General features: G+C 34.5%; 2 protein-coding genes across 4 annotated transcripts in view; one reads left to right on the top strand and one right to left on the bottom strand.

The window, feature by feature from the left end:
* Positions 1-15,120, bottom strand: part of LOC137406922 (bridge-like lipid transfer protein family member 1) — a 139,606-nt gene extending 124,486 nt beyond the window's left edge. Inside the window, 8 exon segments of the mRNA XM_068093524.1 lie at positions 766-863; positions 1,026-1,164; positions 2,427-2,617; positions 4,063-4,275; positions 10,628-10,718; positions 11,927-12,032; positions 13,330-13,463; positions 14,933-15,120. Coding sequence (XP_067949625.1) covers positions 766-863; positions 1,026-1,164; positions 2,427-2,617; positions 4,063-4,275; positions 10,628-10,718; positions 11,927-12,032; positions 13,330-13,463; positions 14,933-15,120 — 1,160 coding nt within the window.
* Positions 15,121-18,235: 3,115 nt separating this feature from the next.
* Positions 18,236-27,392, top strand: part of LOC137405593 (arf-GAP domain and FG repeat-containing protein 1-like) — a 31,569-nt gene continuing 22,412 nt past the window's right edge. For all 3 annotated transcript variants that reach the window (XM_068091901.1, XM_068091900.1, XM_068091899.1), the window contains exons 1-3: positions 18,236-18,402; positions 23,049-23,142; positions 26,899-27,177. In XM_068091901.1, the coding sequence (XP_067948002.1) occupies positions 18,242-18,402; positions 23,049-23,142; positions 26,899-27,177 (534 nt within the window). In that variant the 5' untranslated portion in view covers positions 18,236-18,241. The remainder of the gene's footprint in view (positions 18,403-23,048; positions 23,143-26,898; positions 27,178-27,392) is intronic.

Here is a 27,392-nt window from a genome sequence, read left to right as displayed (position 1 = left end):
ATTAAACTCTGTTCATGTATACCTATCACTTGTATCATATACCCATATTAACATGTTGTGATTAAACTCTGTTCATGTATACCTATCACTTGTATCATATACCCATATTAACATGTTGTGATTAAACTCTGTTCATGTATACCTATCACTTGTATCATATACCCATATTACTGTCGTGATTGAACTCTGTTCATGTATACCTATCACTTGTATCATATACCCATATTACTGTCGTGATTGAACTCTGTTCATGTATACCTATCACTTGTATCATATACCCATATTACTGTCGTGATTGAACTCTGTTCATGTATACCTATCACTTGTATCATATACCCATATTACTGTCGTGATTAAACCTTGTTCATGTATACCTATCACATGTATCATATACCCATATTACTGTCGTGATTGAACTCTGTTCATGTATACCTATCACTTGTATCATATACCCATATTACTGTCGTGATTGAACTCTGTTCATGTATACCTATCACTTGTATCATATACCCATATTACTGTCGTGATTGAAGTCTGTTCATGCTTAGCTCATGCTAACTTAACAGCCATCACCTTGAGCTTCTACAGCAGCAAATTACTATAATCTTTATGTTATTACAATAATCTTTATCATAATAATATTTTAACAAATATAATATAGTAGAGAACTAACATATCATAAACTATAAGTAGCTAGAGTAAGAGTATACACGAAAAGTAACCAAACTTCATATATATACTGCAGGTGCCCAACCACCAGCTTACCGTTGTCTATCAGCCCAAGGTCCATAGCTAAAGGTTATGGTTGACCTCTGTGTGTCCTTTCCACATTTGATCTCACATCCCCATTCTGGTGAAGTTGACTAATGATATAAAAATAATTAGAGCTCTTTAGGGTCAGTCTCAGGCTCATCAGGCATTCAATAGCTTCACTTTATCATTAGGAGGCAAGAAAGGGTGTAATGATGAGTAAACTTCAACTCGTACAGCTTACTAGGGTGATAGAAAATGATAACTAGAGTTACCTGAATACGTGTTTCACCATTAGCCATCTGAAGAACTTCAGGTTCCACAGGAACTAGCCCAGGTTCGTCTTGATAGTAGTATAAGTCTACGTAATTGGACTGGAGTATAACAAACCCGTCTCCCATATATCGAGGAGGGCTGCAAAGGATTTCATTCTATGTAAGCAATAATTCCAAGATTGATATATCTTATAAAATGGCAGACAATCACCGCAGCAATTTGCAAATTTATAACAATTTTATCAAGAGTGGCGTGACGTCAGTCAAATACATGAGAGGTAAATTTATATATTTATTATCCAAGTTTGCACACAGTGGACAAAATGAGAGTCTCCAGTAAACACCTACAATATGTACATCTCAGTACTTTTTTATGCCCAAGAAACATGTTAAGTATGACTTGTGAGCATTTAATTCTTCTAATATATGAATGGTGACACAATCAACCAAATCCTGGCACATGATAGGGTACACAACGGATAGAGCGCTAACCCCAGCCATATGTTAGGATAGATAGTGGTTTGAGTACAAGGTCCTAGCCTTTAACCTCTATTGAATTTGAATGCATCTTCAAAAGTAAACCTAATGACCTAGCAATCACATGAAAAAAACCTGGTGAAACCCCCTCCCCCCATCTCCTTCCTTACGCTTCCTCTGCAAGATAGACAAAGTTGTGGTGATCATGCTGCTGTCCAGCAAGCAATTATTAATTATTCAAAAAGTAATTTACAAGATTGAACATCATAGACTATCTTGCCATTTGAAATTTTGTTTAAAAAAAAGAGCATGAAGCCTATTGGCTACAAACATACAGTGATGCTGCTAGTCAGCATATCTTCATCAAATCATAGAGTGACAGTGAGACAATTTTATCTAACTCGGCTGAACCTTTAGCCTATAGCCCTAGGACCTAGGCATTACACTCTCTGAATGCAGCAGAATCTTGCCTCATTACAGCTGAAGACAAACATTAAAATTCTTCAGCTTTGAAACCTGATCACTGCAGCTCGGATAAATTCTGACTGAATTGTAACTGCATATCATTATTACAAGTTGTCAGTTTTAGCAAAGTTACTAATGAATTACCAGACCAAGACTTGGTCTGGTAAATCATTAGTAACTTCAATTTTAACATTTAGTAACTTTAACCAAAATTTAGTGAGCTTATAACTATAAGAGACACTGTATTGAAACAGCCATCCCTTTGCCTCAGGTCTAGTTATTTCCATAGCTACCAGGTATATACCCTAGTAATAAAATCTAGTATGAAGATTCCAACGAAATTTTGAAGAGAAAAGCTGAATTCAAAAATAGTGAATGCCTGCAAGAAAAAACTAATAACGGAGACAACTTTTAGATATCAAGGTTAAAGGCGGTTGTTATGTGAATATAACGGCTCACGGGTTCTCAGGGCCGTTGTAGCCTTTGCTTGGAGTGAACATGACCCTGACTGTATCAGCATGGCACTTGAACATATGCATGAATAGGTCAGTCTGGTGTGAAGGATTGCGAGTAGAGTAGACACACTTGGCCTCGTCCAGCCTTATCACTAGTGTAGAAGGAATTAAATTGTTGCCAAACATCATTCTTACCTGTTAAAGCAATCAGCTTATAGATAAACTAATAACAAGACCCCAAAGGCTAAAATATCTATCTGACTTCAACTGGAACCCTTACTATTAGATTGACAATACCCAACAGACGATCAGCAAGCGAGATAACCAGGTCAGAAAACTAGTAGGTCTCAAGTTGGCGTTGTTATTTATGAAACACGGGTGAGCAGTATGTTTCTTTACCGATGGTTTTAACTGAAGGTTCCTTGAAGATCAAGTATGATGCTTAGTTAACTGCAAGCAGAAGATGTGTATGTTTTTAAGAGCATTGTTGTACAAACAATGGTTTTGTGATCGGGTTGGACATGTCCGAGTCCAGTAATAAGGAAACCTTGGCGACTGTAGAAATACCAGATTCTAGAGAGCAATTGTCGCCACTAGTCAGCTTTTTTGGGATTTGAACCCCAGCCTGCTGTTTACAGGCATTCTAGACCAGTATGCCACGGCTGCTCTCCCGAGCACAACAACAGAAGATCATAGCCAAAGTTATCTAAGTTTCCAAACTGGCAAACCCGAAATTAGAAGGCTTCACTAAAAAAGCAACAATTTATAACCGAAACTCAGAGACTAACTTATGTACGCCTCTAATACTGGGAGACCTTCAGTTAAAACCATCGGTAGAGAAAAGGTACTCCAACCCCGTATATAGCTAAACTTTTGTGAAAATCTTTTTTGTTTCTGTTTGTCATTAGGTTTGTATTTTTTGCGAGTTATCTTTCTCAAGCATAGTAAATATGAATGTATTTCTTTTGAGCTACAAATTCAAGAGCTCTCAACTAAACAATACTAGGGTTTAATAGGGCTTGACACAATACAAACGAAAATAAACGTTTAACAATTCAAATAATGGCATAACTAAAACTGAAAATAGTAGCGTGTACCACAGAACTAGGAGGACATAAACAAACTTGTACTACTACAGCTTGAAAGGACCAAATGCAGTTCAGAAACCTAAATTAGATAACAGACAGATTATATTTGGCTCTTTTCTTCATAAAGGCAAGTAAAACCTAATGGATAAAGACAGAACAGTTGACAGGCTCTGCTATTTCCTTAGTACATACTACACCCACAGTCGTATGTTTTAGTTTAAGAACTTTCTGTTACTACAACCTACAATTCACTATCCCGTCTCCTCCACAATAATGTTAGATTATCAACTTTAAAACACATTTTTTCAACTCGCTCAATAATTCATGATTTCTGTTCGTTCATTTTTTTCATTTTGGTATGTAATGAAAAACACCATTTTGTTGATGATTACCAATATCAATATAAAGTTATAAATTCATGCAATACTTAAAATATTGCTAGTCGTATCTGTATCAATTCACGCTAGCAATATAGCCGAGTAGAAAGTAAATAGATTGGTATTTAAATAATGTCTATTCTCACACTATGAAAAGAAGACCCCAATGACTTACATCATTCAAATCAAGCTTTATAGAAGGAATGAGGTCTCGCCACTTAATCCATGAGCTGTCTGCCTTCTCAGTTGTCTCATTCCCCGTTCTTTCTGTCCTCTTCCTCTCCTCATCTTCCCGCACAGAGCTCTCCTGCTCTGGGATCATCAGCTCTTCCATGTTAAAGAGTTTCTCAAGTCGAGCATACTCATGTGAGCGGTTATAGAGGTGAAACTGCAATCGGAAACCAAATGGGAATGCAATAATAGTCCTGCAATTGAACATGCATGATATTTTGAACAAGGGCTTTCCTTCAATGGAGACAAATTATCGTCTTGAGACAGAACTAGTCTTTACTATAATAAGAGCTATGTCCGTCTGAAGCCACGCTGAAAGCGGTAGAAAAAAAGATTGTACCACTTGGGTATCGAACCCAGATATTTTGATTAATCTGTGAGTTCAGCCACTGACCCTAGGACCCTAGGAATGACCGCGGACACACATGTATTTTTTACACAACGGTCTCTCCCAGTTCATAAAACTGCCAGCATACTAGTACGATATAACATTTAATCTTACTACTTCTTTCACGGTGTGCAACATTTGACCATCAGTATCTACCGTAAAACCTCTAATTGAACGGCACCTTTTGAACGGCACCTCTATTTGAACAGCACCTCTATTTGAACGCCACTTCTATTTGAACGCCACTTCTATTTGAATGCAACCTGCAATTGACCGTCACCCTGAGAGAAGGGTTGAAAAATAGAGAGCCACTCTGCAATTGAACGCCACCTCCATTTGCCCGCCACTGACATTACTTGAACTTTACGAGTCCATAATATTAACTGACCAGTAGGAAAAAGTCCACAAAATCTTATTAATAATGAATCGTTTATACCGATAACAATTAATTTTCTTGTTGTCCAATTCCAAAACTTTTCGTTTTTGTTTCGTTAAAACTTTAAAAGCAACACCGTAGCGATAATCAATAACGATCTCAGGCTAGTAGTAGTTCTCTGTTTAACGCGGTCTTTCTACTTTGCAGTAGCCTACATATATAAAAAACGGCATAAATTTACGATGGTAGTTGAACTTACAAAGCAATGCTATAGAAATAATTACTGTCTCAGGCTAATAGCGGTTCCTTGTTCAACGCGATCCAGATACTTCGAAGTACATGTACATATATAAAAAATGGCTTAACTTACGATGGTAGATGGAACTTTGAAAGCAACGCCATAGAAATAACTAGTAACTATCTCAGGCTAATTATAGTACTTCTTTGTTCTTTGTACTTCGAAGGACATGCGTATAAAAACCAGTTTGCAAGTTTTTGACCGAGGGTTACGTTTACTGAGCTTACTTTTATTGTGCTAAATGCAGCACGTAAAGGTTTTGCTCTGCCAAAAACTGTTTAGACACTAATATCGACTAGCTCAGCAGTGCAGAAGAGGAGTTGAGGCCAGAAGATATTGTGAAAGGTATTAGACAACTAGAAGATGTTCGTTCCATCGAAAATAACAATCAGAACGTAGCTATCCGAGCAAACGATGAAAATATTTTGGTTTTAAAAGCGTTAATTTTTGTTTATGAATACTTATCCATGAATATATATTAGTATCATTTGATGGATTATTGTTGTATAACTTATAAATATGCAGATTTATAGCATGTTATTCAATAGCATCCTTGCGGTTATCTTAACGTGGCTTACAATGGCTCGATACTCATAACTCCACTTCTGTTGCACATAAAAAGCTAGTTTTGGCTGCAAACTGTAGCGAATATAGCAGTGAGTGCAATGAGTCTTTATTCAACAATGTTAAATATAGATATGAAATAAAAATATGTTTTTAAATTTAGAATGAAATAAAAATTGGAAATGCCAACAAATTGCAAAGAAGGAAACAGGCTATGATATCATTGCAGGTCAATCGCAAGCAGTAGATATCAACTGGTAGAGATATTTCTCGGTTTCTCAATGCACATTTATTAAGATATCTTTGACAAGTTAGAGGTAAGTTAGCAGATTTATTGCATTCAAAAGATTTAATATTGCTCCGCCAAAAAAAAGAAAGCAAAATTATTATTAATTTCGCCCGTATTAGGGCTAAATTTACCTTCTTAAAATTCTGATGAGCTTTTGAAAAATAGACCACTAGCCTCTATTTGAACACCACCTCTAATTGACCACCACTATAAAGAGGTTTAAAAATAGAGCACTATGGCGTTCAATTAGAGGCTTTACGGTATATATAATATATTTTTCAGTGTTGGTACATGTGTTCTTCCAGCAATAGCTATTAAATATTTGGAATTGAAAATTCACGGCTCTGTCGGATTTGAACTCACAACGAATGCATCCACAAGATTTTTATCCAAGAACTTTACCACTGAGCTACTTTACCTTCTTGATAGATAAATTTATAATATTCCCTATATCATATGCACACGGTTATTATTTGTGTATTGCATTCACATGTTACGATGCCTCTGTTAAAAATATTTTTCGATAGAATAAATTACTACATCTCAGGTCAAATGCAAGTTCTCACGCGGACAATTTTATTACCTCCATAGGAAGAGCCTCGACATTCTCTCCCCATTCAGTCAGACAATGACAGTACGATATCTCATTTTTTACATTGGTATCAGTATCGAGAGGTACCATTATCGTCGTATTCAAAGTTTTGATGGATAGCTTCTGGTAGAACAGTAACCTTTTTTATACACACACACTTCTATGCAAGAATTGTTATTATTAATTCTACATATCAAGGATTTATATTTTGTTTTCTCAGTTTGCATTAATTGAACTATTACCGAATAATCTTTTATTGTAATCGTAGTAAAACCGACTATTAGTTAGCTATACTAGACTATAGCTACACAGACTATAGCTGCTATTACTTGCTAATTATTTCACACTTACATCTAAACCCTTTTATAGTTGTTTCATTTTTTTAATTTATTTGACCTGCACAAAACATTTTCCTCATGATATGAAGTTTGAAAGTTACAGCTGTTTGACCAAATTTGAAAACCTCACAGTTGTTTTAATTTGCTCTTAAATCATTCTAATTACACAAAACATGATATGTAGTTTAAAAGTTAGAATGGCAAATGCTGTAATATGTCAAATAAAAATCAATTTTCTGTACAGACTTTTATTACCCGGGCAACACTGGGTAGCACAGCTAGTATATATATATGCGCGAAATGAATTTATGTTATTTATCATCATATATAAGACCATTTTGTATTATTCATACATATCAATAATATATAATATATAAATTATTCAATATATATGTATTACATTGAATATTCATTGTATACATATTAAAAATGTATATAAGTTTATATATATTACATGTATTCTATGTTATATATATTATTTATTATATATATAATATAAATCATATATAAAATTATAAATTATATATAAAATATGTATATTTCATTTATATTTTGAAATATATTTTATACAAACCGATACATATATATAAAATTTAATGCCTAACTTAGTTTTGACAGAAATTAGTTGGGGTAGTACAGCTAGTATAAGATAAACACAGGCACCTTAGTAGACTTTGAACATGGGAGAGCCAGGAATTTTGATTTATGAACAAAGTACAAAGTACTGATGATCTAAATGCTATGATGAAGAAAGTAGTCCTCAGAAAACTTATTAAATTATTTTGTACAAAATCCCTCAAGGTATGTAGTTTGACATAACCTTATATAAGATTAGCTGTGCTACCCAGCGTTGCTCGAGTAATAAAAAATTCTTTGGGCAGAAAATTAATTTGTATTTAACATATAATGTAACAACATTTGCCATTCTAACTTTCAAACTACATATCATGAAAAAGTGTTTTGTGTAGTTAAAATAATTTAAAAGAGAAGATAAAAACAACTAAAGATTTTCGAACTTTGTCAAACAACTGTAACTTTCAAACTTCATATCATGAGAAAAAGGTTTTGTGAGGGACAACTGAAATAAAAATAAATAAAACAATTGTAAATGTTTTCAAACCAGTGTAAATTTAAATTTTCATAACTTTCAGCAATTTATATCTTTTAATAACGTACAGAGGAACCTTGGTTCGAAAACCGAATTGTTTAAGATCCGAAACAGTTTGTCCCATTAAAATGAATGTAAGTAAATTTTAATCCAATCCAAGGCGAAAAATGAACTTCGGTAAAGTATCTTACAGTTTACACCATAAACGATACTGTATACTGCATACTAAAAATAACAACGGGTAGATATAGATCGCGTTTAATTTTAATAAAATGTTTTCTATTTAGGATGATGAAAAAAATCAGAAGTAAACAGCAAAGGTTCCGTATTTGTTGCTCTTAAAACATCAAAGGTTAAGATACAATGACAAAAATTGCAAAAATGGATAATGAAAGAGCAAAAAAATGAAACGGATCAGTTACTCAACTGAAGTGGTTATCTCTCTAGCAAATCTATTCAGTAAATCTCTTCATCCCAGATGATTCCTGCCCTTTTGTAAAAAATTTATGAAGCGTAAATTGCTTCTCTATTCGTTAACAAATGCTTGCATGCTGTTTCCGGAGCTGTTCCAATTTCAATGCGCATGATCTCGAATTTATGTTCGAGATCCGAGACGAACAAATCTCAAAATCTTTGGTTGATAACCGAGTTGGTCGAGAACCGAAGCGTCCAAGAGCCAAGGTTTTACTGTATATAATCAGTACACAAATCGCCAAATTTTAAATTCGAGATAGATCATTGTTGATATCGTAGGGCCGAATAAATTAGTCCTAACAAATAAATATGAATAAGCATCACGTTGCATATACTTAAGTCCCAAAATATTTCTGAACAGAAGCATCATAACTCGTGGAATAAAAAATAATTAGCATTAATAAATAATTACGGCTAAAATAATTAGCACCCGCATGGTGTATCCGTTATATGAAAACATATCTAATCCCTATGATGTTCTAGCTCAGTGTTAGAGCGTCCAGATTAGAAACTTGTTGATGCATTCATCATTCATGAGTTCAAATCCATCAGAGTGCGTATTTTCAATATCAAGATTTTAAGATCTATAGTGGAAATGCAGACGACAGAAAACAGACAACATACTTTGATAAACAGATAATAAAATATATTATAATACGGGGTAATATAATTATCAATAGTACCCTGACAATTCAGGGTACTACTATTTTCAATAGTACCCTGGCAATCCAGGGTACTACTATTTTCAATAGTACCCTGAACTGCCAGAGTACTAATATTATCAATAGTACTCTGGCAGTCTAGGGTTGATAATAAAATAAAATGCAACTCGGTGTAACATAATTAATAATAGTATCCTGGCAGAGCATGAAAGATGGTAAAGTGGATTAACTAACTGCACAATTTGCACAATTGGTGCCGGTGGTAGACAACATAACATAACACCACACATACCTGTGTGATGTTCTGTTATGTACCAGACAAGGTATTAACCCACCACACAGAAGCATGCTTAAGATCTTGAAAATACAAACAAAAGGTACAATGTGTAACCATCATCCTAATGTGTACCTAAACATTAAAGACTCTTTCGCTTGTTGCCGAATTGAAGGTTACACTTTATACATTTTCGTCAATAATATTCTAGTCCTCACTGTTTGCATCAGTAGCCTTATTCTACTCGGAAACTAGGCTAATTGAAAATTCATACTGCAGGAAGTGACCTATCCTATGACCGGGACACTTTCTAAGGTTGAGCAATGATATGACTTAGCTATTTATGTTGAGGTAATAAATGGTGAGACATTCTGAAACAATGACGATCATCACTTTTACTCTGTAGTCTTGGACTAATACTTAATACCTATAATTATATTAGCCTAATAGTTGCATTAAAATGAAACCATACTAAATGACCTCTTTTCACCAGAGAGCTCAATAAAACAGTTATTCAATATACGGAGGCAAAAAGACAACCTTATCAGTGAATTCAAGCAATAATATCAAAGCTGTCAGACGAGTCATAACAGATGCATTGTTATATAGGAAGGAAACCCTTTTAGTAATACAAAATTCCAGACCAGCATTACAGAGGCTACAATAGACATCTTTGACACGTAATGCCAATATAGGTCAGTTAAAGTTCAAGGTCACTCTGGCGTCAAGTTATAACATTTATCCTACCATGATTCTTCCTTTATCAACCAATGTATGTTTCAGTTTATGAACTTTCTGTTACTTCAACTTTCAATCAACTATTTCGATTCCTAGACAATAATATTAGATTACAAACATTTAAAACGTTTGCTCAACTCAGATAATTTATCTTGATTTCAGTCAGTTCATTTTTTTCTATTTTGCATGTAATGGAAAACATCATTTTGTTGATGATTACGAATGGCAATAAAAAGTTATACACACATTTATATACGCACATACGTATGTACTATTATGCATATTAACAGAAAAACAGACACTCAAGAAGATCACTCAAAGCAAAGGATCTCTCTGATTGTCAGCGGTTCCTTCCTTTAACACAAATTGTTGGCTAACAAACAGATAATAAGCTAGTAAAGGTCTTACCTCGAGGCCTTCAATATAGCATGTGAGCCTAGAACTGTCAGCGGTAGCCGCCTCATCAAGGTTACTCGTAGGTGTGAATGGTAACCACCATCTGTGTAAAAAATCACAGCAATTTCAAAGGCTTGCGTAAGCCCAAACAAGGCAAAACCTCCATCTATTGCACACATATGTAGTTTTTAGGCGTTTAAGAAACCAAAATTCTATTTACTTCTACTATTCTTCAGCTTTCCAACTAGTGAGGTATCTATTTAGTCTCTCAGTAACGTAAGAGTGGGAAATTGTCTCACATATATCTAGATTTTATATAAAACTGTGAGGTGTGCTTACTGATACTCAAAATATTGCAATAAAGACAAGGCGATAGAACATTTTTGTAAAGAAAAGTCTACATAAAGTTTAACTGAACAATAAAAGAGCTGTTCTAAAATTTGACACAAAATTTTTGAACAACTCTTTATTGTTTCCAAAGTAATAAAATGAAATCTTACACTCTCATTGTACAGGTAATGGAACTAATGAAGCAAGAACTCTGAATCAAAAGAGAGGTGACCACGCATGATTTAAGTGGAACAACTATCAATTATTACTAAGTTATCTTTTTTTAAACAAATTAAGCTAGTCACCATTCCCTGACTAGGCATAGCTAGTTTCTTGTTACATTGTTTCCATGCTTCAAATGAGTTCGGAGTTGCTCACTGACGACAAATTCGCATCCTACAGTCTCAATGATTCGGAGTCGCACAATAGATCTTACCAAAATTCGCGGTATACCTATATCCCTTGCAACAAAACTTGCTGAAGTAAACTAGTTTTCGTGTCACGAAAACTTTTTAATCCATACGTGGTCAACTAGTTTACTAAAAAAGTAGTTATTTTATCATACTCGTAGGAGCAACCCACTCATTGATCTATCCTTGGCATGGAAATTGTAATGTAAGGACAAAAAGTCAAACAAAAACAGTAGCGAGTAGCAGTAGAACGTTTTCATAACAGAGACCCGCATGGTTGTATGCTAAATTCTTTTACCTCCACTAGGAAGAGCTTAGCTGAGTATTATCGATTTGGATCCATCAGCAGTGAGCATTTCTATGATGTCAATGTACTTTCAGAGTGAATGCCTTCACACAAATTTAACGAGGCGAAATGGCATTGAATGCGTTTGGACTTTACTGTTTCTATGATTCAGAGTGGAAACAACTCCAAACTCATTTGAAGCATTAAAACACAGCACTAATGATTAGCAAGATGAAGGTAATCAACATCAGAGAGTCAGCAGGCACAAACTGAAACAACAAGTACCTGAAGAGGGCATAGCCATACTGAACCCTTACGGAGTAATCATATGTCACATAGTGTACATCTCTCCACATCAGTTTTCCACCCAAGATGGATATGGAGAAGGAACCTCCAAGACAAATAAAAAACCACTTACAAGGAATATGTAAACATAGTCATATCAAGATGCTAACATAACAACGGTCACAGCACAAAGTGTGAAATAAGGCCACAACAAATACGACTACAGCAAATGGGTTCGCAGCTAAAGTATCCACTGCAAATATGACCTAAGTAAATACGGCTGCAGCAAATATGGCTGTAACAAATGCGACCACAGCAAATATGGTCACAACAAATATGGTCAGAGCAAATATGGTCACAGCAAATATGGCCACAGCAAAGAAGGCAACTAGCAAATATGGCCACAGCAAATATGGCTACAGCAAATATGGCCGACTAGGATAGGTCCTGATCAAATAGAATACTATGCATAAACATGTACTATGAATGAGTTTTAACACTGAATTCCAGATATGTGTAACTAAATTTGATTTGCTGTTCTAAATTGGGAACTAAAAGAATACCTGTGTAGACGGTTATAACTCAGATGTTCAGCTAATAAACCAGATGCACTCAACAAGAGACTGTACTAAGGAAGCTTAGCACGACAAAATCAAATGATTTAAATCATCGATTTGAATCATCATTCTTTCAGGAAAAATCATGATTTTTTCCCTGATCATGTAAAACTCAGTGTTTCTCAGTGTGTAACAAATCTGTGAACACTCCTCTGTCATGAATCAGAAAGTGTGATGAAGGTAATTGACTACATGTGTAGTACAATGCTACATAAGTTTCTTTGAAGCTGGGGCCTGTGAGTTCATTTAGTAAACCACAAAGCAGGACTAATCGTGAGGTAGCAACTGTAACTGGTACAGTTTTCCCTCGTTCCTCTATTTAATAAATGAAATTATGACAGCAAACTCTTTACTGCGATCAGATCATGTGCAAGTGTTGAATAGTAATCTCCCCTTTCGGTTTTATTCCCTCAAAAATAAAAATTGACTAAGCACTAAAAACCAGCAAAATGAATTTATATTTTGTACGATTAACTGCATCGATCACACTATGGAAGAAATTGCTTAAATATTTCATAGTGTATTTTTATGTGAAACTCCTAGTAGCTCTACTCCACTAACTTACAACTCTTTCAACTTATTGAGTTTTCAAACTAAAGCATGCAAGTCACTAATATTGATGAGTGGGGACTTAACATTCTGTGTTGAAATGAAGTTCACAGACAATTTGCAAAAATGAGTGAAAAAATCAAAGTAATCAAACAAATTGATTTAAATAAAAAGGCCGATTTTTTGAACAACAAAAAAGTCCTAGTTTATCCAACCCTGGTACTAAGGGCTACTTACCACACTTGATGTGATATCCAGGACCAAGGATGAAGGTGTTGATGAGTAAAGTAATAAGACGACCAACAACTCTCGAGTTGTAGAGGCATATGTAAACAGCATATGAGATGACTGCCAGACACGTGACCAGCAGTCTAAAAACAACGAAACTGATGTAAAACATCTTGAAGGATGAAGCCATGCGCGAACACTCCAGTCGAAGCAATACATTAATGTTTCTGCAATACATGGCATTAATAAATCTACAAATAAATATTAAAGACATGCAAAAGAAACAATTTAAGTAGAACCATTTCGGGTAACCATTCGGCACCATGGAAAGTGATACCCTATGAATGTAATAACCCTTATAGAACACACGAGCAGTGAATCTAGCCTATCTCAACCAATATCTAGATATGAAAATATTCAACAAAAATAAAATAAAAAATAGCCGTAAAATAGCCGATCAAAAATTGTTGATTGCCATCGGCATTACGCAGGTAGTTAATTCGAAATAAAATTTTCTGACCAAAAACTGCTCAACACTACGTAAGTATAAACTAGAACAAAATATAATTCAGAAATAATTAGCTTGGTTTACCCTGAGCCAGCATGACATAATAACCTGGCTATAATTACAATCAGAGTAACTAGTCTGAATAACAAACAATAAAAACATGCAATCTATTAATTGGCTTATGCCACTCTCAACGACAAGTCAATAGCTGAGACTGTAACAAAGCGGCTTTTTGGATAATTTTCAAAAAGAAGCATTAAATCACTAATTTGTGTTGGTGATAAGTAAACAGTGATAAACACTGCTGACACTCAGCTCATATGCACCTCAATGATATTTATAGTTTAAAATTAACTAATTTAATTAATTAAAGTTCTAACTTAAAATAATGTTTTCAGATCTATTAATTTTATCAGTACTTCAAACGAGAGTTTTCAGTAAAGCGAAATGAGTTTTCACCTTCTAATAAAGATATATAATTGTTTATGAAACTTGCAGAGCTAAAGTAAGTAAAGTGTATATATACATTGAGCAAAGGGTAAAATTGTACACATTAAGTAAAGGAGATTATATCTACATGCATCGAGTTGAACGGTATACCTACATTACATAGACACACATTGAGTTGAAGGGTTGCAAACTCCATGCAAATATGTGGAGTTGAAGGATACACCTACATGTACATAAATTGAGTTGAAAGATATACCTACACATACATACATTGATTTGAAGAATATACCTACATGTACATACATTGAGTTGAAAGATATACCTACATGTACATACATTGAGTTGGATGATATACCTACACATACATACATTGATTTGAAGGATATACCTACATGTACATACATTGAGTTGAAAGATATACCTACATGTACATACATTGAGTTAGATGATATACCTACATGTACATACATTGATTTGCAGGATATACCTACATGTACATATATTGAGTTGAATGCTATACATTTACACATTGAGTTAAAGGATATACATACATGTACATGCATTGAGTTGCAGGTTACACATACATGTAAATGTATTGAATTGTAAGATATACCTACATGTACATGCATCGAGTTGAAGGATATACCTACGTACACTGCAAATACATCCCTAGCAAGACCACGAAAGTCTTCATTGAGGTTATCTAGTAGAGTATCATGCCCGTCAGTGACATTGTCCCACACTATAGTGGTGGTACTAAGTTGACCAAACAAGGCCGATGTAATAGATGTGTTGTTACTAGCTCCATCCGTAGAAGAGATGAGCGTGACTAAAGTAGACATGATTCTTCTTCTAGCTCACATTGTTTGTGTTGCGCTGACTAAAATAGAACAGTGTATGAAGCATATAGATAAAGCTAGTCTGGTTGATGAAAGCGGCGTGCAATCATCTGAAAATTCTACATCGCATAGCTTACTCGAATTAACATCTCTTTTCACGCTTATAAGTCATCTACATACTCGAACTCAACAAAGAAGATTTGCAAATACAAAGCTGTAATAGATGAGATGCGTTCTGATGGGCTATGGTAAATATGGTTCACTTTACCATGCTTAAAAATTGTTTCACGTTAAGGTACATAACTGGTTAAAACTATGCCCTAAAATCATCTACGGTGCATGGAAGGTACCTTTTTATCTTGATTCATTAACCAATCAACCATTGCCAACACACATCAATAAAAAGGATCATACATGTAACATAAAATATTTTGTAAGATCCTAGGAAATCTTTAGCTATTGAATGACAAGAGAAGAATAACTGGTTATAACAGACAACCTGAACCCTTCAAACAAAACAACTTTATCTCATGTGTTAGCATTACTGCAAAATGTTGATCAATAGCTACCTACAAAGTACTTGTATAATTGTTTGGGTCTTTTAGAAGCTTGTACTCGTCATACAACCAGCGCAAAATAAAAATTATGAAATCTAAAAAGTAGTGTTGTAGTTGTCATAAACTATCACTTTTATTCTTCTTTCTGGTTCAGAATATACCTTCATTACCTTAGTATTACCTCAGCTATATTGTCAACTACTTACCAAACTTGCTGTCAGCATTGGCTTATGGAAACCTCATTCAATCTTTGACAGAAATTGCATGATGGTTAAATACGTATCTATAACGATATGGTATATGATAAAATTGTGTGAGCCAATCACAGAAAATTTAAATTCAATTTTTATATCAAAATCAATTTTATTTCATGACAATGATAGAGATTTGTAAGCAAACTGATTTTGGCAAAGATGAGAAAGAGTGTTTACACAGCCAACTTTAGCAGTTCTACGTCATTCATCAAATGAACATCCGGCTTTTAATGTTTTAAAAACTCAAATAACATTTGTCATAACATCATATCATGAGAATAAATCAGATGCACGCATAACTAAACTGATTTTAGAGTCGAAGTTAGGCTTGCAAATCAATAAGCATTAAGGAAGAGCTTCCTAGATGGTTTTTGTATATCTGTATTTATAATGACTTTATTTTTCCTTTAAAACTAGACAGTACTTTGAAAAAAATTTTGCAATACATGCACAGCTCATTTTATTAGTTTTTGCTGCAGTCACCAATTTTTTATGAGAAACAATATTGTTTTATCTGGTACAACGGTGTCATTAGAGAACGGATTATGTTACTAAATCTTAGAAGTGAGATAAGATTTTGTGTTGCGTACAAGTATGGTAAAATAGCAATATTTTTGTTTCATTAGCTGTGTATGGAAAATTAAAAATTTAAGCTATGTCTTCAAAGATTATGCTGATCTTGTTCACAATAATACCCACAAGTTTATCACAGAGTAGGTAATTAATTAAATTAAGTAATAACCATACAACCTATGAGATTGCATACAACACAGAGAGTCATTATAGAGATATATAAAAGTGACAAATATTTTTTATTCAGATTAGATAAATAAAATCAAAAGTCTAATTGCTGTAACACTCCAATAGATTGAACTGTAACAAATGTTATAATGACATTAATCAAGTCAAGATTTAAACTACACAACTTTAAAAGAAAAACATGAGAAAACAATCTTGGAGGCATCATCAGCGGATATGTAAAATGTCGAAAAATCATATGATATAGCTACATATGCGGTATGTGAATATGTGGATATTTGTTAAGTGGTTTTACAGCCGAAAGAAGCTAATTCCCTAATAGGCTGACTAATTCACTAAAGACTAAGTGCTACATGTATATATATAATATATGGTGTTTTAAAGCAAATGTAAAGGGCATGTCTTATGTAGTAAGCCTATCCTTTTTCCCCAGGTGTCCACGAACAGTCTGGCATTTACGACACACAATAAAATTTTCCCATTTCGTAGTGATGGCAAAACTTTGCTTACTTAGTCAATCATAACTCTGTTTAATTTAACCAAACAAAATATGATATATTTAAGTTATAATTAGGATTTAACTATTCGAGTTTTACTATGGGAAACAGTCTCGACATCGACAAGTCCAAACCTAGACAAGTCCCAATCTCGACAGAGGTTGGTTCAAATCTAGACAAAGGTTGGTCTAACTATCGACAATTTATGTTGTACTGTACACCACCAATATCGAAGAAACTTTACACTTCAAAACTAGAAATAGCCTCCAGTGGCTAATTGATGAAGTATATAGACCTAAGCTAAACGAGTTCCAAACTGATAGCATGCCTTTGCATAATCATTATCACAATGACGATACCAAAATTATAAATGAAATGCTCAAGAGAGGAAATTGAGAAAATCAATGAACACAAGAAAATAATAAGACTATAAACTGTAAACTTCCATAAATAAAGCAATAATGCAAAAATATCATAATTATAATATTAATGAATTTACTTATTAAGTTATTATTATGAGATTGGGACCAACCTTTGTCGAGATTGGACCAACCGTTGTCGATATACAAACTCTATAACAAACTATAATTCTTTACTATAGTATGTACGCAGGTAACTGTTTGCTTTGTTATACTCAATTTCACTCTTGGTCGCACAGTGATGTTACAAGTTGAAGTGTTGCATTCGGGATGTATCTACGCACTTAATTTAGGTAGTCGCCGAAAGCATTACTAGCGACAATTACATGTTAGTAACTCGTTAAATTAACGATTTGGCACGAAAAATGTAACTGAACCTAAAATTACGCGATGTGTAATCGCAGCCTCTTGGGTACGTCAACACGAGATGTTATTACAGTGAGCATGCTACACAAAAATACTCAGTACGGTGAACTTATTGGTATGCAAAAATATGAGTGCTTCTGAAGCGCATTCAATAAAAAAATCAACACTACTCAAATGCTATATACCGTGTACCAACAAATCAGGAAACGTCGGTTCGAAAATAATTCGGCCTAGCGCAGGCTAACGTTATTTTTTAACCGGAAACTGCGAAAATGGCAGCTGCTAAACAGCAAGAAGAAAAAAGAGTGCAATGTTTACGTAAAATGGTTGCATTACCTCACAATAGATATTGCTTTGATTGTGGTCAGAGAGGTCCGACTTATGTAAATATGACTGTAGGGTCATATGTGTGTACAGCATGTAGTGGAATATTGTAAGTATTTTCTAATTTCGAACTATTTAATTGCAAATTTGAAGGTCTTTATTGCCCAAAAGAGTGGCAATCTGCGAAACAGCGTGATAGCACCAATGTATTTTTAAAAATAAACTACATTTACTGGTTTTTATTGGTTTCCCACCTTCAATGTTTGTGACAGTTGATGTACAGTCAATGCTTGCTGTATATGCCTAAATTACTTCTTGAAGTGAAGGATGATATATTTTAGTTCTAACTCAATATCAATTCGATCCCATCTAGGAAGAGTATAAACGAGTTAGTTATAAACGTATGTATTAAGCGCTTTGGTTAGTCTTTTACTGTTAATACAAAGTACAATACAAAATATATAGATTATAGGTTTTTCTTAAAGGATGATTTGCAACAAAATTCACATTACGGCTGTTTGGTATTAAAAGATTCACCATGTCTCACTCTGCTGTGATGTAGGTTCAAAATATGTGGAAATGTGATTACAAGATCTTAAAAGCTAAAAACCGAACATTCGTTTTTTGTACCATTTGGTTAATCGCAGCCATCACAAAAACGCAGTAGATTGGAATTCCTTTTCAAAACGGGTCAAATGGGATGTAGTTGAGCACAATGGCTTCTGTTTACACTTTCATGCAACATCATTCGTCGAAATATTTTCACAAATATACTTCTCGCATTCAGTAAAACCATGTCTATTATCCTTACGCGTCTGTTTCATCATCATTGTAATGCTGTCATTTTGAGCACTGATATCTCAAAACCTACTGTAAAAATTCATTTAATTGTTAACCTTAAAAATTCTGCAGAAGTTGTTCGCGCTATTTGGCAGGAAGTTTGGGTCTCATGATTAGGTTATGACCAGATGATTAGACTAGGCCCAAACAAATTTGTAAAGTAGCAAGCATCTATATTTGATACGGGTTTTCCGGTAGAACCCGAAGTGTTTATCAAAAACTAGTGCAACGAAACGTTTTATATTGAACCTTTTATTGGTTTTTAATTTCACGTGATAACATCCCGTGTCAATACAACCACAATGTTTGAGTACGTCATCGAAATACAGAGATTCCAAACTACTGCGTTTTCGTGATGGCTGCGATTAACTATTTGTTTGTGAGCTTTTAAGAGCTTGTAATCACATTTCCACATATTTTGTACCTACAACACAACAGAGTAAGACATGGTGAACCTTTTGATACCAGATAACTGTTATGTGAATATTGTTGCGAGTAAACCTTTAACATACGACAGGTTTAACTATGGCCCGGGAAAAGTAGCTGATGTTCTCATGATTTTGGTATTACTTTTAGATTTATTATACCTACAATCAGATGGAAATACCCCAAACAGTATAGTCCCGCATATCAGGCTATTAACCTTTACATAGCAAGAACTGTGTACGAACGTTCTGACTACTGTGTACAAAATAAGAAGTAAATATGTATTTGTATTTTAAGTTAACTTGTATATCGTGGCTTTACTCCGTGGAAGTTCCTATCATATCTTGTGTTTGTTTAGGCGCCTCAAAGTACTGCAGGACAAAAAAAACTTAGTTTTGCCATGCTGCGATTTGCAAGATAGCTTTAGAGTGAATTCACAGGAATATTTGGAAATCATAGGAATGAGTTTATAGCTCACAAAGCAACTGTTCCTCATTAGGTCAAATTCGTCCTATTTTGTTGTTAATTTAATGGTTTTATTGTTAATCATACTTTTCATCTTAGTAAGTGTTATCGTAACTTTCAAGTTTTCTGCTCGTATTTGGGCTCTTCAATTGTAGGTATGATTTACAAATAGTGGTTTCAATTTCAGTTAGCCATTTTTTGAATTTCCACGAATATATGTTATGTATTATAACGAATAAAGCCAATTATGTGCCAATAATGGGCTGGTGCGATCTTGAACATGATGAATTAGTTTCTCGTTCGCTGTACTGTCTGTTTTCTGAATTTGACTCATTTCCAACATTGCTTAAACAATTCATCTTTACTAATTTTTGCTATGTTCAATTAGCATGATATTTGTGAGCCGTGTATTTACAGTGAGTTTGTATTTATATTTGTGAGTTGTATTTAGAAACGCAGACTTCTCTTGCTGTTTTGAGTGACTTGAATAACACTTGTCATGCGGACAATTGTATTATCTGTTGCCCGGGTTATAAAAAAGTCTTTGGACAGAAAATTGATTTGAATTTAATATAATGTTGTTATATTATAACAACATTTCCCATTCTAACTTTCAAACTACACATGAGAAAAGTGTTTTGTGTTGTTGAAATAAATTAACAGAAAAATAAAAACGATCGCAAAGGTTTTAAAACTTTGTCAAACAACTGTAACTTTCAAGCTATTAGCCTGGCACATTGCCAATGGAAAATTCCAGTAAGCTAGTTAATAAGCGCTAGGCTTCTAAAGACGTTAGGCCATAATGTTGGTTGGCATTGTCCAGCTATGCTATTCTAGCATAGTTCACAGCTAGTATATATATATATATATATATATATATATATATATATATATATATATATATATATATAAAATATATTAAGAACTGAAAACTTTTAAAACTGTTTACTACTTAAAGTTTCATGATTGTTACCATTCATCAGGTAAAACTAAAAAAAATATATCTATATACAGTGAAACTCGGATAACTCAAACTTCAAGGGACCGAGCAAAAGTGTTCGAATTATCAGAGTGTTCAAGTTATCAGAGCACTGTCACAAGTCCATGTATTTACTTATTTATTAGTAGATACATGAACATATACAAACTATAATATAAATCAAAAGCACAAATGGCTTGTTTCAAATTAAATGCTTCTAATGTAAAGTTTAAAACGTTTTTATCAAAAAGTATAGAGATTTTTCTATCACTTGAGATTGGTTTGTTGTTTGAGGTGATGTTATTGCCAGGACGTTTTTTAGATTGACATTGGCAAAACTTGATCGTTGCTGAAATGCTCAAAAGAAAAGACATCTTTTTCTTTTGAGCGTTTTACCCACGATCAATTTTGCCGATTTTTCTTGAAGTTTATGCAAAGATTAACTTACTTTACCTGGCATTCGTTAAGAGCAACACTCCGAGGCAGTTCAATTAAAAGTTTTACGAGGTTTTACGATACATTGTATATCACTAACGTTTTTTGAATGGATACTTATTGAATGTACACACGTATTCTGTGTTTAGGTCAAACGATGAATAGTTTTTTTAGCTAAGACAACGTATACGTTTAATTACCACAATTTTTAAAACGTTTTAAACATTCAACATTCCGACGTTGATTCAACACGGAATCCACGTCGGAAAACTATTCATCACGGGCTAGCCGGGTCACGCACTCAAGGAGTTTCGCCACGCAAATACAAAACAAAAACAACATGCTGTTTTTGTTTTGTATGTGCGTGGCGAAAATCCTTGCGCGCGTGACCCGGCTAGCCCGTGCTATTCATCGTATAACAGTATAAATCAAATTTCACCAAACCTTTAGAACAGTCGTTGACAAAAATATTTTGCCGATGGAGGTAGTAACGACGCTTATGAATTACGAAAAGTTGAGGTTTACCTCTATGGCTTTGAATAAAGTGATTTTCTAAAGCGATAGCAACCGTTTCGGTAGCCGTTGGGCAAAAAACAGTTCGAATTAACAGTGTTGAGTTCGAGTTATATAGAGCCATTTATCATTGCGTGGGAACGGACCAAGCAAATCCAGTCGAGTTAACCATGTGTTCGCTATATCCGAGGGCGAGTTATCCATGTTTCACTGTATATATATGTATGCATCCTTACAACATCTTGAAGATTTAGTCTCCTGGTTGGTCAGCTACATTCTACTTTAGTCTATATATTTTGCTAACTTGTCTTGCGGTAAGACGACGTGGATGATGCTTTGTTATGATCCCAGAAAATGCTTTCATGTGTATACTGTTTTGTTGTTGACACATATTAAGCATACAATGTATATCTACCTGTATATCAGGGCTTCCTTATTTGTTTTTATTGCCCTCATTGTGAGATTACCCTCTGGAGAGGGTAATCGACTGAAGAGGCTACGACTGAAGAGGGTAATCTCACACCATCTTGTTTTGAATGAGACAAAAAAGACTCGTTACATAATGACAAACAGACATTCGGAATATTTGGTGACAATATATTATTGGAAGGCCATTCTAAGAGGAGTCTCACATTGTCACACAACTGTAACATATAAAAATCAACTCCCTTCATAATCTTTTTGACTTTTCTTGCCTTTTTTCTGGAATTATCTGGTTGAAACATGGTTCCTTGTGGATGATTGAATCATTGATGTTGATGGAACTACGATTTTTGTTTTTGATGTATAGAAGACATGAAAAGCTGGATTCACATACAAGTTGTTGCGATGACAAATACTCTTTCTTCATCTTCACGGTTGATTTCTGCACCCCTGCTAACAACAGCTCGCACTACTAACCAGGAAGCCACGATCTCTATGCTTTTTTGTCACGATCACGTTTGAAATATTCATCTGTATCCTGTTTTGTTATTTGTCTACTGTTTTATCACAGTCACTAATCTATGTACTGCTTTGTTAAAATCAAAATTAGTCAATTTAAGAAGAGTTTCACCATGCATCACACATACATATGTGATGTTTTGTTATGTTCGCAGACGAGGCATTAACCCACCACACAGAGTCAAATCAATTTCCATGGCCAGTTTTACCCAGGAAGAAGTCGATTTACTAATACAGCGAGGCAATGAGGTGAGCTTTACATTTCTATCTATGAATGTGTTAACTATTAGGCCTACTTGGTGCCATGATGAAGGATTTCAGCATGTATTGTGTCGACGGTTTGGGAAGGTGCTATTAGAGCAAAGTAGCGTGTCATAAGTTGTATTGTGGTAATGATTTGTATAGCGGAGCTCCAAAATGATTGCCACATCACACAATTACCTGCCCATTTGCTGCATCTGGGGAATTCTGTCTAATGCTATTGTGTAGAGATCAAACAGGTGATTAATAGCTCTGGTTAATCTTTAGTATTTTACTAGATTAATGACCGCTAATAACTGCAGTCCTTCAGCTAGTCAATTGATCGCTGGATAATAAGTTGCTTGGGTAATAAACAGGCTTTTGTACAGAAGAGTTATTTTTATTTAGCATATGCAACATTTACCATTCTTACTTTCAACTTCATATCATGGAAAAAGTGTTTTGTACAATTCAAGTAAATTGAGAGAAAACATAAAACAACTGTAAAGGTGTTTAAATGGGAAGTAATAAGCAATTAATGGCGAAATAAATTTCCACTGCAATGATTACAATAAAAAATCTTGAGTATAATAACAATTAATACGAACTGAGAAAACAAGATAGGAATTATGATTACAATGATTTCAATACTATTAATTTGAATGCCACGATAATGGTACTCCTCAATACTAGTGCAGATGTAAAAATGGTATGTCGGTTTTTAGTTTTTACAGATTTTAGCGATTTCCCTTAAGAAAAACCAGAAGTTAAAGCTTGTAACGGCACATTTGACATTGCAATGGCTTGTTTGAAAATGGCCAGTTAAAAAAATAGGTAATGGTTATAAGGCTTTTAAAAAACTTACAAAAGAAAAGCAAACTTAAAAGGTAATATTATTTAGTTTTAAAAGTACATACTTAGCTTGCAACCTGAAATCGCCATAAGGATAGATAAGATAATTATGAACGATAAGGACAGCGCAGTGTAGTGGATTAGTTCGCCGGTCCGCAGATGTGGGGAGGTCCCAAGTCCAAATCCAGGGTGGAACGAATGTTTCGCTTCTAAAACTTTATTGCTTGAACTGGACAGACAAACGACTGGCAAACACTGAGATTTGTATGTATAGATTTGTATGTATAGATTGTCACATCTGATTGGTCTATTAAAGTAATGACTGTAAGTTCAGTGGCTATCCGACGGCGATGTCATCAGGCTGGCGACTTTTCATTGCCTTTTTCCATATGGTGACCGCTTTATAATGCTGACCGCTACTACAGCAACTTAACTGTTAACTTCTGAATATGATTTTACTTACAATGCCGCAAACTAGGTTTTTTTGCGAGCAATTATATTTTTGTTTTTGTGTTTGTTTTGTTGAAAGTTCACTACAGCGTAACAGTCGTGTTCAGTGGTCAATTTGGCTGGCCTGGAACCACTGGACAGCAGTACAGGAAGAATTAGTTCTGCCTTGAATTTTTTCCATGTACAGTCGCTAGGTATTGTTGCGCTTTTAGTCGGTGCTAGTTGTTTAATAAAATTTATTGAGGATGTTGAGGGAATAGTTGTGGACAATGCGGTGATGTATACATTTTGACAATCACTCTTTTATAGCAATTGCTATGATGTACTCGCTATTGTGTAGTCTTTATTTTAATACAATCGCTATTGTTTAGTTCCTTCATCGACAGCTGCTGTTTTAGCAGTCGCTATAGCGATTTGTGCTGCTAAATTGTGTGGAATTCTAAACCTTGAAAGCCATGTTCTGCGGCGGATTTCTTATACAAAGCAATCGCTTGGTTGTCATTGAAATCTCTTTTTATGGACGGTTATTTTGCTTTGATTGAGACATGAAAATCTAAAGTTGTTTACAGTAAGTTTCAGCAGTTTCTTGTAATTGTCCATCATTTAGAGGAGGGTGGGGCACGTTGCAACAGAAGATGCATTTTTGGGTATAATGTTTTCCTAAAATATTGGAATATTATGTAGATAATCACAAAGGATTCAGAAATATGTTTTCCATGTGTATGCCAAATGCCAATTCTGCTGGTTGTATACTTTCGAAAATATCACAAAAGTACCAATTGCATAATTGGTGTTTCAACGCGCCCTAGTAGGGGGTGCGTTGAAACCCCCTATGGGGCACATTGAAACGTCTTTTATTTTCATAGTAAATTTTTGTTGTAGAATCGTCTTTTCTTGAAATTAACTTCAGCTAAACAATTCAAATTTCGACCAATTATCTGAGCAAGAAAAACTTTAAAATAATTTCAAAACACTGTGTACAACAATCACAACAAACAAACTTCCACTACAAAACCTACATACATATCTATATATATATATATTTCTGAAAGTTTGTGTGTGTGTTCGACTATTCGTCATTTTGATTGTCCAGCTATAGCTATTATTTTAGCATCGCGCCCACACATTACAATGCCCTTGTTAGAAAATTTCGGACTAAGGCGTTATCATTTTCCACATACCATAGCCAAACGCTAATTATTTTAGCAATGCGCCCACACGTTACGACGCCCCTGTTAAGATTTTTTTGTAAGGTTCAATTACTCTATATAGGGTCAAGGCCAACTCTTCTCACATGGACATTTATGGGGGAGAAGATTTAACTTTCTTATTCAACAGCCTTTCTCCGTTCGGTCAGACAAAGGCAGTCTGATATCTCATTTTTACATTTGTACCATGTATTGAGAGGTGCAAGTATCATTGTATTCAAAGTTTTAATGAATAGCTTCTGGTGGGACAGTAAGCTTTTTTATACACACACATTTCCATGCAAGAATTGCTATTATTAATCCAACATCTTCAGGATTTTTATTTTGTTTTCTCAGTTCGTATTAATTGTATCATAACCGAATCATCTTTTATTGTATTCATAGCAAAGCAGACTTAATTTAGCTATTACTGGCTGATTATTTTACGATTAAACTCTTTTATAGCTGTTTTATTTTTTTTAATTTATTTGACCTGCACAAAACATCTTCCTCAGGATATGAAGTTTGAAAGTTACATTTGTTTGACAAAGTTTGAAAACCTTTACAGTTTTTTGTATTTTCTCTCTTAATTTATTTCAACCACACAAAACACTTCTCATGATATGTAGTTTGAAATTTAGAATGGCAACTGTTGTTATATGTTAGTAATAATAGTAATAATTAGTAATAATACTAATCAATTTTTGTCCAAAGACTTTTTATTGTGTATAGTACCGTTAGTGTTGATATAAAGATGAAACTTCTTTTTTATATGTTAGTATTTGCAGTCATGATATCAATATTGTCCAGAAATTTAGGGGTTCATTGTGAGGATAAACTTTTAATTATGTCATCGAAGTTTGTATCAAACAGCAGCTTCAATGCTACTCGAGCTGTTCCCTCTATAAGAATAGAGAGGCAAGTTGCGACATGTTGCAACTTGCCCTTTTATTCTTATCATAAAAACGTGTTGCAATTTGCCCCATACCCTTTGTGTTTCAACCATGCCCCACTTGACACTTGCCCCACTTGACACTGAGTAACCTAAATGTTCATCCTAACTCACAAAAGGACCATAGGCATGCTAAAGAGGGCAGTGTGGTACATCAGGTCAAAGCCTGTAGACTTAGAAAAAGTCCCTGAAAAGCAGTTTGCTCATCGGGTTATCAGGCTATAAACGATTTGTGACTTGATAAACTAAAAAGATGGAAGACTCAAGTATTTGGTATTTCATCTTGCATAAACTAGCTCTAACCACCCTCTATTTCTTACTCAGTACAACAAGCAAGTCTGGCTCGGTTTGCATGCCACGAAAGACCCTCCACAGATGGACACTAAAGATGAAATTAAACTTCGAGATTATTTAACCCAAAAATATGAGAGGAAGCGTTGGTATCAGGCCCCAACAGACTCACTTGCTGAAGAGGCTAAGGTCATGAACAGTCAAACCCCACAACATGTGTCCGGCAGCACATCAGCGCTGAGACGACCAGTTGTTGGAGGATTTCGAATACAAACCGGAACAGTCAGTGCTCCAACCTCGTCTTTACCAAAGGTATGAGATCAGCATTCTCTGAGGTCCCTTCGATGTCGTATGTTGTGGAAACTTTAGTTCACGTTGAGTAAGTAGTTCAGAAAACAAAAATGGCATTTTGGCATCAATGGTTTACTGTTAATCAGAGAAGTGAAAATATCGTTTAACTTATCTTATTTAAACAAATAATACGTACTAATAATAAATATTGTATTTAACAAATAATAACTATACAA

The sequence above is a fragment of the Watersipora subatra genome, chromosome 10 (genome assembly GCF_963576615.1).
Source record: "Watersipora subatra chromosome 10, tzWatSuba1.1, whole genome shotgun sequence".
Classification (NCBI taxonomy): Eukaryota; Metazoa; Bryozoa; class Gymnolaemata; order Cheilostomatida; family Watersiporidae; genus Watersipora; species Watersipora subatra.
Note: the sequence above shows the minus strand (reverse complement) of the source record. Positions and strands in the feature narration are given on the sequence as shown.